We start from the raw sequence: 12,314 nt of genomic DNA, 5'->3' as shown, positions 1-12,314 counted from the left end.
AAGAAGCGGCAAGCTGCCGCTTTGTGTTGGCTTCGTCGGCGCGTGATTTGCCTTTGTGTGTGTTCAGAAGATGGCGTCCTTTGGCGGTTGGTGGCACTTGGTAGCAGCCATAGTAGGATAGGCCTATACTGCACTAGTGGACTGGTTTGGCGTTAGTGTTGCGTACATTTATTTTTAGGATCAGTAGTTGAAGCAGCTGATAAGCGGATGGGGCCGTCCAAGCAGCAACGTAGCAGCTAGGGCTGTACCTGGTTGTTTCCCTCCCCGTGTGAGGAGTCACATTTGCTTTCCGGTGCTCTTTCCGGACAAAATTTGGCTCGTCAGGAGAAGGGGCAGGCTTAGCTGTTCAATAGGCGGTTGCCTGGGACAAGGGCTGAATCCTGGGCTGCGGTCCCAAGTTTGTTTCCCGTGACCCTGACCGTGGTTGCTGCACATGTCACATGGGATTGACACCGCCCTACCAGGAGAATCCCTTCGCGTTATCTCACGGCACTCCTATCAATCCATCATATCCCATCCACCCCCGTTGTTCATAGTCATATTCCTCCCGCCGTCCATCGGCCGCTCGCCGCAGAGCCATTTGATATCTTTCCGTGTCGCACCTTGTCTTGTCCTCCCGAAATGTGTCGTTATCGTTGCACGTTGCCCCGCATATTGGCAGGGGATGGTTATTCGGCTCAGCGCGGGGCGCACTTTTGCGACCCTCGCTTTTGGCTTCACGTACCTTGGTTTAGTAGGTGCTTGTTGAGGAGGGTTGAAGCCGCCCGCTGCAGCGTTGTGTGTTCGTAGGCTCTTGTCTGCTCCTCTTGTGTCTGCAAAGGAACTGATCGTCTAGGCTGGAAAGCTGCCAGCCCCACAGCTGCCTGATGCTGCTGCAGAAGTTGCGGTTCGAGTAATGGTGTGGGGCCCGGGGCAAGGTGGGGTTAAGGGCTCCGGATGCCGAGCGGGGAGGTGTGCTGGTTCGTTAATAAGCAACTGAAGAGTTGTGGGCGGTAGGAAAGAGCCTCCCTGTTCAGGTGTAGGTGGTGCCAAGCGCTATCCCAGAAGTCATCTGCTGGGTGGTGATGGCGCAGCGCAGGCCGACTGCCAGCTTTAGTGTTACCCCAGTCTGGGAGCTCGCTGCCAGCCGATCTCTGTATGCAGAATTCTTTACTTGCATTGCAGCGCGTACGTCTGTGATTGTGTAGTTGTGTTTTAGTGTGTCGTATAAGATCGTGTGTTGGTCTGGTTACCCGCTGTTGCTATGCGCATAGGTTCAGCTGTGTTTTAGGATATGGTGCCGGTGTGCAATTTGTTTGTTTTGTGTCGTAATCCCTTCTGTCGTAATTCTTTTGTGCATCTAGTCGCTGAGTTGACCAGGTTGCTCCTTTCCCTCTACGACATATTGACCTACTCAGCGTACAGTGTACGGTAAAGACATACTGAGCGTACGGCTTTGATCATTGTCTCCATCTGTAACGCAATCGCATCTGTACTGAAGTTGTTATTGTTAAAAACAAAGCCAGCCTGGCTACAAGTGATTCCTCTGCTGAGTTGTTTGTAGATAGAACACCTTCGTAAGTGTAGTCTGTTTGAGAATCTTGCTAGTTATTAGCATGTCCCACAATCCAGTGCTGGAGCGTTGACGCAATGCGCAGCTGGGGAGCATTGTACTACAAATGAATATGCATCAGCGCCAAATTACATGGCTCACAAACACAATTGTTAAAAGTCTTGCGGTCAGACACCTTGTGGTCAGACGCCAATTTCGCTCACTGCATCGGTCAACCAACGACAAAACAGGCGTCGCGCTCCATTGCTGAGAGGCCGTTTATGCTCTTTCACTGTGGCAGTGGGCCTATACAACCTTCCATTAATTCCACAACGCAATTTATTTAAGGCTCATGGTGGTCACGCAATAGCTGTCCTTTCCTTCAGTAGACCTGGTACTAGATTTGGCTGCTGAAACTGGAAATACGAACGAAAGTTCAAGCTTAGAGACAGTCCGAGAACCGAGAACAATGCAACATTATTCCCGACTTGATTCAATATACAACATGACACGAGCACGGCAACGCCCACGCCGCAGTGCAGACCATGCGGCGCGTGTAAGCATGCTGCTCGCCGCATCGTTCTCCGGGCACCTAGCATGCAGTCTCCCACTGGAACATCATATACATCATAATCACCGATACTATTATAAAAGACTTCTAATTCTGCTATCGTGCAAAGGAAGTCGGCTTACTCGTGTGCATAAGGCTCCATAATCCTCACAGAGAGAGAGCATACAAACCCATCCGAAGAACCGCGAAACACCATCAGTGGCAAGGCAAAACTGTTGGATGCGTCGACAGGATCATCGTCGTCTGCAAACGCGACAGCCTTCTGCATGCCTACACCTCAGTCCTCTCCACGCATCCTGTCGACAACGATAATACAGACAGACAGACAGACAGACAGACGGACAGACACACATCTTATTGCAACGGCTGGATTTGAGCTTGAATGCGCGAAACGTCACCTAATAAACATTGCCATCTCAAGTGCCAACAACAACATTAAAGGCCATTAGCGTAGTTACCGACATATAGACGATTCACATTTTCTGCTTTTACATCTTAGAACTTCATTCACCATGAAACAGATATCAATCTCACGACGTCAAGTCAACAGTGCAACAGCGGCAGAAAGTAGCCCCTCAACATCAAAGGCTTGGATTGCAACGAACTAAATGTGTTAGAACAGCAGCAACATGCAGCAGGACGGCGCCCCGAGCAAGTTTAGGACAAAGAGCATCATGCGCGAAAAACCTCAGCAAACAGCACTGGCCCATATGCGGCGATCAGCACTACGAGAGGCGGAGGAGTGATGGGAACGGACCAACCTTGCCTGTCTATCTATCCACCTATCTAGCTAGCTAGCTAGGGACAACGCTCTTGAAACTGGCGTGAATTGTACCCACCACCGCCCTCCGATGGGGCAAGCCGCAGCGTGCAAATTGTCCGGGATTGGGGGAAGGAAACGTTGTGAGGTCGGACTCGCACGGGGCAACTGCCGGGGAGGGGCTGGAGGGACGGAAGCCAAATCGCGTGTGTGTACACACACACACACACACTTGTGTACAGCGACTCTCCTCCTACGTTACTACTAAGGCATATGTTCCGCCTCCTGCCTTGCGGATCAATGCTTCACTTCACTCCACAACACCAATGAGCGATCAAAGGCGCAGCACCACTCCATTCCTTACCACACGCCTCTATCAAGCCGCATGTACACAGCTATAACTATGTGCGCAACTGCTAAACATAAGTTCATATCATCAGAATAGCAACTCGCATAACACTCTGATGTGTACGCATCCTAATACAGCGCAGAGAAAGTACACGAAATGCATTTCCATTACACCACCGTTCCACCAACCCGCGAATCCAACGCACGACAATAGCAAACGGCGATACTTTCCGAGTCCGGAACCGGCGGCAACAGAGAGCCAGCGAGCACAACTCTGCGTGGCCTGCGCGGTCTACAGCTATGTGTTTATAACATGTGCCACATAAATGACAAGTCCATCGGCGCACCCTTTAATCACGCGCCAATCGTAGGCACTTCGACGATGAACAAAAAATCAACAACTTGCTCTCTTAAGCAGCTCTTCGGCAGCAGCCCTTCGCAGCCCAGCTGAAAGCCCTACCAAGTCCAAGGCGTATATTTGTACAAAATGTTGGGAATCAACAACCGGGTTGAGTTCGGGCAGCCACAACCAGCTGAAGAGGACTGACGAATACCAGCTACCACACACCACCACAGCGCACGGCCGTCTTCTTCTGACAGCATGGGCGCTGGCTTTGGCCCAGACTTCCCACCGGGTAGCAGAAAGGCGGTCAGCTCAGACCTCCTTAGCTCGGCGTAGCTAAAAACGGGCGGAGAGGACGGCGCGACGAAATGGATATGATACGATATGGTGTGATATGATACAAGGCGCGGGGCCAGCCATCCCCGTTCGCACAAAAAGAAACATGTACACGTGTACGCCTCCTCCTTGGCTGGCTTGAGCCATAAAAAAAGCAATTACGGAAAGAGACGCATCAGCCACTCCCTATCGTTTATTAGAGCGGACGCAATTGACGTCTTCCAAATGGGAGTAGTATCGTGCGTCTGGGGCACGAAAGCACCAACAGCGGCAGACGTGGGCCGCGGGGAAAGGCGCGGCAGGAATGTATACTTTGTCGCATCTGTACCACGGATCCCTCCGTCTCCGCCACTCACTCGCTCACGGGGGGAGAGGTCCTGGACTGCCGTGCAAGGACGCACACCCTCTCCTGTCATGCCGTCCTCTCCCGCCCCTGGTTAAACGCAGCAACAAGAGCACGCAGCAGCGGCAGCAGCTGCAGGACGTCTCAACCCACCCACCCGCCACGCCCTTCCCATTTACAGCATCATCCCCTTCCTCATAACTGTCAGCATGGACCTTACACCGATAGCAGTAGCAGCAGCAGCAGTCCCACAAAAATAGTTTTAACACATTGTGACAACAGATAGCTTTAATGAGCAATGATCATGATAATAATGGCCCCTCATTCCCCCCCCCCTTCTCTCTTCACCACTGGTAAGTTAATACTCCTGATGCAGCATCTGTCTTCTCCTGGACTATCGTTCGCCAGTGGTTCGCCTTCTTACCCCTCCCCTCCCCCATTTGCATCTTCGCTTCCTCCCGTCTCGTTCGCGTCAGGTTGTCTCTCCGCCTTGCTCCGCTCCTCCCCCCAACAGAACGCCGCCACTCCGCCACACCGTCACAGTTCAACCGTTCAGCGTATGTATTTCTGCGATCCGCACTTCCTTGTGTGCGGACTGCCAACAAGCGACCGATCGATCGGGACAGCTGCCGGGGGAGCAATGGAGGGAGCAATCCTCATCTCATCTCATCCCCACGGGTAAGCACCGCATACACGCACATCCAAACATTTTTTATACATACATACGTACACATTTACACAGAGCCACTTAGGGGCGGAGTATGCTACAAAAGGCCTCCCACTCTGTAACAACAAAAACAACAAAAATAACCAAGCTGCAAGGGATTCATGCAACAGCAAAACCCGATACGTACAGAACATAGAGAACATACAAACATACAGGCAAGACGCTATTCCCTTGTACTGCGTAAATAGGCAAATAGACAGGTAGACATGTCGTCCCCTCGCCACCCCTGCAATGAGGCGGGGTGCAGCCAAGACCTATCGTCTGGACTCGCTTCACCTGTGTGAAATAGGGACTTTGTGGGTTGCAACAGCTGTTAACTGCAACAGCCGAGATAGCTGACATTAGCCCATCTCACACTCACCCTCCTGTGCCACCCGTGGGCTCAGATGATTATGATTATGATCGTAGGGGTGGAAGACGGCACCAACCTGTCCTGTCTGACCTGGCAGTCCGTACTAGCTGAGCGAGGTGCGCAGACGCCTGCGTGCCGCCCAAACTGAAAATCATCCGGCCGTCCTCATGACTCAGCAAATTGCTGATGCTGCTGTTGCCGCTGGCGCTGATAATGATAAAGGTGATTGAAGCCGAAGAATGCCTAACTTGGCAACATACACCAAACAACACCAGCCATGGCAAACAGCTGTACCGGTCGGTCAGTGAGTCAGTCAGTGCCCGTCAGACACCGGGTGGTGAGGATGAGACGCATCCCGAGACGCACGTGACCTCGAGGAAAGCTCATACATCGTTGGCAGTGCCGCCCGTACGGCGGTCTTCACCTGCGCCATCAGGCCTTGCGTGGTCGCCAATGTCGCTACTGCTGCTGTCACCGCCGTCGCCACTGCGGTTCCAATCACTGCTGCCGCCGCCGCTGCCGCCGCCACCCTCCACATCAGACCCTTCACTGCTGCCCCGCACCGAGGCCTTCCAACCCAGCACTTGACGTAGCAGCTTCGGATTCGACAGAATCTCAAAGTCCGCTGCCAAGAAGTGCTGTTGCTTCTGCAGCATGTAGAACACAGCGTTGTCACGGGTCGAGTAGCCAAATCGCCGTAGCGACCAAGCCACGCATGCTAGCTCATGTCCGCTGAAGTCCAGGAACTTGGCACGGACCTGGCGGGGGTGGAGGGTAGTAAAGGCGTGGCGGAGAATGTGGACGGAACGTCAAGTCCGTGAAATTCAAGAAGTGGAGAAACCGCGAGTGAAATACCACGGCATGACAGCCCGCCCATGGCGCTAAGGGCTCGTGTGTACCTCCTGCGGCGCAGCCGCGTGCTCACCTGCTCCTCGAAACACATGAGCCACTCTTGCTGCGGCCGATGGTTGAGGGTAGCAGTGCTCCATGCCACAATGCTTAGCAAGCGAGCTGGAAACGACGGGAAGCGCCACTGAGCCACCAGCAACAACTTGTCAAGCCATTCAGACGGCAACCGGGCGCCTGAAGGCCAGCGACAGAGGGAAAGAGGGGGAAAAGGCAAGTAGGAGAGGGCCGCATGAGGAAAGAGCCAGCCCAGTACCATCATGAACAACGTGCCTAGTGCGATGCGCCAGGTAACTGGGCAGGATAGCGGGCCACCTGGCTTGCACACAACCATGTAAACCCGAAGAGACGCGCACACAAGGCCACAGCAACGGCCTCTGCTTACCCAGCTTGGCCAGCGCCCAGATAATATTGGCCAACTCGGTGGGTGTAAAGCGGAAAAAGTGCGCCTCCGCTGCCGGCAGGAAAGACTCCAGCCAAGCAGCTGGCGGCGTGTAATGCAACTTGCCCAGCGACCAGACTAGCAGATGCAAACTGGTGGCAGAGTAGCCCGCAAAGCCGCCTGCACAGCTATGCGCCAGCAGGGGGTCAAGCACCCAGCCCCGCAGCTCAGGGCCGCCACTAGGAGGAGACATATGTAGCCAAGGACCAGGCGTCCACACCCCCTGATCAGCCGAGCCCGCCGCTGCCGCCTCCTCCGTCTCCTCTGTCAGGCTGCTGGAAAACAGGTTTGCGGCTGCTTCGGCGTGGATAGGTCGCGATGATGCCTCCACAGGGTCCCCCTGGGACGGGGCCACGTGAGCCTGCTGCTGTTGCTGTTGCTGCTGTGGTGGCTGCTGGTGCAGCTGCGACTGCTGCCCGGGGCGGCGCTCCAGCACCGCGAAGGCCCACAACAGATTGGCAAGTTCCCGGTCCGTAAGGTCCGTCAGCGCACCAAACACCTGGGAGGGCCGACATTGAGAAACGTTATGCGGCAAGAAAGGCGAGGTACGGTAGTCGGATGATAACCCCCACAGTAGTGCGGCACAGAGGATTGTACAGAGGAGCAGGGGCTTGGGTCGCACCTGACCCTCGAAGTCGCGCCACCAGGCCTCTGAGGGCATGTACTTGAGTGTTGCGAAAGCCCACAGCGTTTTGCTCAGGTCTTGCCCTCTGCAGGTGTACGGATGTACGGATGCATTATGCATGCAGGTATGGATGTATGTTGGTACTTCGCGGTGGAAAGAGGTCAGCCCCAAATAGGAACAGATACACCGCCATCAGGGGGCCCGCGGGCCCACCTCTCACCCTCCCTCCCACCCAACCCAGCCACAATCACTTACTTGCATTGCGACAGTGAGCTGCGGATCCTCTCAGCCACAGCGCCCATCAGCCCCGTGCTGGGCTTCATGCCGTGCTGTGCAAAGTACCACAGCGTGTCGGTCAGCTGATTGGGTGTCAGGTACGGCAGTAGCCGATGGATCTCGCGGAGGGAGGGAGGGGAGCCGCAGTCCCCCTCCTGGAGCGGAGGAAACCCACGAGGGGGCGGAGGGAGGGGAAGGGAGCGGAGGAAGAGAGTAAGGACGAGCTGGATGTTTCTGTTCCTCGAAGGTGGGAGAAAGGGTGCAGCAGCTCGCCGGGTGCAGGTAGAAACTCAAGGCGAAGGTGTGCAAGGGCCGTATACGGCAAGGCACCACACCGTCTTGTCACGGACGTTGGCCTCACGGAAGTAAGGGCATCCAACCGCCCGTGAAGGTAGGGAGGGGGGAAAGGGGGGTAAGGAAACCCGACAGGCACCTTACCAGTCAGACCAGCAAGCACCAGTTCGGACGAATGGAGTAAAGCTGATGGGTGCTAGGTCGGCAAGCCCTTTACCATGATATGATACCCCAGGACAACCCACAATAATTCATACATATACATACATACATACATACATACATACATACATACATACATACATACATACATACATACATACATACATACATACATACATACATACATACATACATACATACAGGCGTTACCGCCCGAAAGTTTACCGGACGTGAACGCAAATACTCGGGGGTGTGAAAACGGGGGGTTCACAGGTTGAGGTGAAGGCTAATGAGATGAAACACGCGGAAGACCAATAGCAGCAGAAGCGGCACCAGGTCGGAAGGTTGTAAAAGCCAAAAGGATAAAGTTACTGGTTTCGGTTGCACCAGCCGTTGGAGATGCAACTGTTGGATGAGGGCCCAAGCTCACTGCACTGTCCAAATGCCTTGGGTTATGCTAACAGTAAATATAGATTAGAAAGGCTCAGTGAGCCGCGGGACATACCATGCATGGAGGCGCCGATGTCGTTGACGGTGACGAAGATGGATGCGTTTCAATCGCAGCACCGGTCGAGGAGCTTTTGCTTGACGTGCGACCACGCGCATAACCGCTTGGTTCCGACATGAAGTGACAGAAGCTTTTCGCCAGACGTCTGTGGCTGATGTAGCCGTGCATGCAACGACCCGCAGCGTTGACGAGTCTGTGTAAGGTGTCGACACAACAAAATGTTAGCGCTTCCAGGCGTTCGCAGGTAAAAATGGTTTCTATTCCAGTCCCTTATAGGACGCAGTTGCAAGATGTTAATATGCATGTCGCAGACAATAAACGCACCGGAACAGGCAGCATTACTGAGGTACCGCATACACGGCCAAGTTACAATTAAGAGAGCGCCATAAAACGAGCTTGCTGTCGCAACTTTCTTTAGACGTAAAGTTGAGACTCCATCCAGAATCGACCAGCGAAGCATGGGCAACTAGTTGGTGTCCAGCCCCCCCCGTCGCGCACCTGTGAGTCGCTAACGTGCGCCTTGGGCAACCATAGCTTTTTAACGCATAAGATGCTTGCATCTTTCGACAATTAAGCTGTCCAGCCGCTGTAGTTTACGATGGTATACCTTGCACCGTTCGGCCTTTGCACGCAACAAGACCCATTAAGTCCAGGTTGAATGCTCTCAGTATTTAAAAGCGCAAGGTGGGATTGTACATGAGGGCCGTATCTCGCTGATCTTGTAGAGGGCAAACGCCCCCAATCCAAATGTGGCCCCTGGCCTTGATCACGAATATGCATTAATATATGCACATTTATGGTATGCGTCGATACCAGCACCAGTACAAGTTACGAAATGAAGAGCTCCTTTACATAACAAATGACGGTCTCTGGTACGGCCTGCAAAAGGATGGATTCTCTACTTGCTCATTGGTGCAATATTAGGCGCAGCCATCATCTTGCTTACGCTAAGATGCTCATGTCTACCTAGCGAATATCGGTACATAGCTAACGCCTTAGTTCATCGGCAGTACGTAAACCTCTAACTTGCAACGAAAGTGACTGCTGACGACGACAGCGCACTGCACCCTTGCAGGACTTTCAATGTAGCGAAGATGAACAGGGCTGTTCAACATGCGTATTTGTATTGGGTCTCATACTCCTGTTGCCTTGCTTCAGACTGGTGAGATACATGCGAGGAATGCAGCAGTTACTGCGAACCGTTCAACCGTCAGGTGCAGGCGTAAGGAACCGCGGTAGAGGCGGTGCTACGCATGCCAGTCCGATGGGAAGCTATGGCTTGCATTGAATCCAACGTTATTTAATTCATGTCTCCAAGGTGTGAGATCCAAAGAACCCTCGACAGGCCTTTCTAGGCTCCCAGTATCCATGATGTCCCCATAATAAAGCATAAAAAACGCATGTTGAGCTGCTCCATATGTAACATCTGGCATGGGAAACCGGTCAGACCCTAACGGCTCAATACTTTCGCACCGTGTACCGGCATCACCCGAAATCTTAGGTATGAACTCTCAAGCTGGTGGCCTTCTTTTTGTGGCGTTTTGTTGCCCATATCAGTACGTACCATAAGAAGCATCTGTGAATAACTCGATGATGTATTGGAGTAATCACGGACCCCTTCCCACCAGAGCAGGTCCTGGATGGCCACGCGATGCCGGGCAAGAACCTGATTCTAATTCAGGTTTAGATATATTTTTGCAGCGGGAATTTATGGTTGGTGCCTCGTGCTTGTTGCTTATGCTTGTTGCCTCGTGCTTGTTATCTCATGTATGCATTTGACGATCTTCTGACGATCTCTCTGCGTTTGGAGCCTGTCTACAGGCTTCGAACGCAACTGCACACGTACACAGTGCGTATACCCACCTACCGACTTTGTTCGGGCTGCGTACCCCACCACGTCTCCGACCAAAGGCTACTTACAGCCTTGCGCAGGCCTTTAAGCGCAGCCATTCTGCTGCTGCTGCTGCTGCTGCTGCTGCTGCTGCTTTGTATTTTGCACATGCCTCACAGCGACATGCGCCCAGGCCGCAACATGGCACAGACAAGCTGCTTTGAACGCGATACCAGTATCGTCGGCTCAGGCGGGTTGATGAACAGATGAAACCGCTGCGGGCAGTAGCTGTGCCAGGATTTCAATGAATCTGCAGAATGGGCAGGGAAGCGTCCTATGGACAGGACAAGATGGGCTCAGAGGGGGAGCACACCACTGCACTCCACCGCCCATATCCCGGCAGTGTCCTAACGGCCCCCTTCTCCTTCCGACCGGATGCGTTTGCAGCTCCCGAGGAACTGCCAGCCCAGCCCCGCACCGCACCGCACCGCACCGCCCCGCCCCGCCCCGCCCCGCATCGCCCCGCCCCGCACCGCCCCGCCCCGCCCCGCACCGCACCGCACCGCACTGCTACTGGACTGGTTCCCACACCGGCGGTTCAGTGTGAGGCAGTGTGAGGCAGAGGGGCGCAATAAGGGTCGACTTTTCACATTCCCGGGTATCCCTCGATCAGCGCCTATCCGCATCTTCATTCAGTGGACCACATGCCCCGCTGTCCGCACTCCCGTGACCAGCCCCCATTCCGCATCTAACCCAATTGCATCCCTCCCTGTCAGGAGGGCAGTGTGAGGCGGCGGCGCACCCCGGCGTCCGTCTCCTCCTCTCGACAACATGTCCCCAGTCCAGTACAGAACACGGGCGGCTGCCTGCGGGCGCCACATTACTCCACACCACACCACACCACACCACACCACACCACACCACACCACACCACACCACATTACTCCACACCACACCACACCACACCACACCACACCACACCACATTACTCCACACCACACCACACCACATTACTCCACACCACACCACACCACACCACATTACTCCACACCACACCACACCGCACCACACCACATCATATAATATAATATTCGGAGCCCCGAAATGCCCCCAAGGGAGCGGCGCGGTTGTAAGGGTGGGGGAGAGGGATTGAGGGAGAGGGGAAGAGAGGAAGACGGAGAGTAGCTGCGCCACAACTTCCACACCTACTGCACGGGGGAAGCTTCAGACGAATCTCACACACACACGACTTTTACTTACGGGGGGGAGGGAAATGTGTACGGCATGCTCGGCACATGGCGTAGGGCGCTGTCTGGCGTTACAACGGAGCGTCTAGGTACGACAACACACATACACTTACGTACATACATACACCAAACGGCGCCCACATTTTACCCCCTTTCAAAAGACGAGTCAAAGACGCGAAGTACATCAGGTCCAAGAGCACATCGTAATCGTTCAGCCATACCGTACCGTACTGCAAGGAATGTCAGTTGTCGTCAGCTTTAAAGTTATGGTACAGCAAGCAAGTCAAAACGTAGTCAGTTAATTAAAACGAATGGTCAGAAAACACACACGAATAGGTAGGTAGACAGGCAGACAGGTACACCAAGACGTCAAAGCAAAGACGAACAAGGCAGCCAACTAACTGAATTCAACTAATTCCCAACCCCCTACCACTGAATTCAACTAATTCCCAATCACGCACACACATACGAGCACACACACACATACACACACACACACGCACACACACACGCACACACACGCACACACACACACACACACGCACACGCACACACACACACACACACGCGCACACACACACGCGCACACACACACGCGCGCACACACACACACACGCGCGCACACACACACGCGCACACACACACGCGCGCACACACACACACACACACGCACACACACACACACACGCGCACACACACACACATACACACA

General features: G+C 53.9%; 1 protein-coding gene across 1 annotated transcript; it reads right to left on the bottom strand.

Moving 5' to 3' along the window:
• Nucleotides 1-2,774: 2,774 nt before the first annotated feature.
• On the bottom strand, nucleotides 2,775-8,863 carry VOLCADRAFT_96596 (uncharacterized protein; the record flags this gene model as incomplete). The annotated part of the gene is made up of 9 exons (XM_002955582.1): nucleotides 2,775-2,827; nucleotides 2,942-3,044; nucleotides 5,875-6,069; nucleotides 6,237-6,394; nucleotides 6,603-6,999; nucleotides 7,096-7,158; nucleotides 7,282-7,369; nucleotides 7,540-7,715; nucleotides 8,849-8,863. The coding sequence occupies 9 exons, from the start codon at nucleotides 8,861-8,863 to the stop codon at nucleotides 2,775-2,777; spliced, it is 1,248 nt and encodes a 415-aa protein (XP_002955628.1).
• Nucleotides 8,864-12,314: the final 3,451 nt, after the last annotated feature.

Source organism: Volvox carteri (assembly GCF_000143455.1).
Source record: "Volvox carteri f. nagariensis unplaced genomic scaffold VOLCAscaffold_53, whole genome shotgun sequence".
NCBI lineage: Eukaryota > Viridiplantae > Chlorophyta > Chlorophyceae > Chlamydomonadales > Volvocaceae > Volvox > Volvox carteri.
The sequence above is the reverse complement of the archived record's forward strand: the minus strand, read 5'-3'. Positions and strand labels throughout refer to the sequence as shown.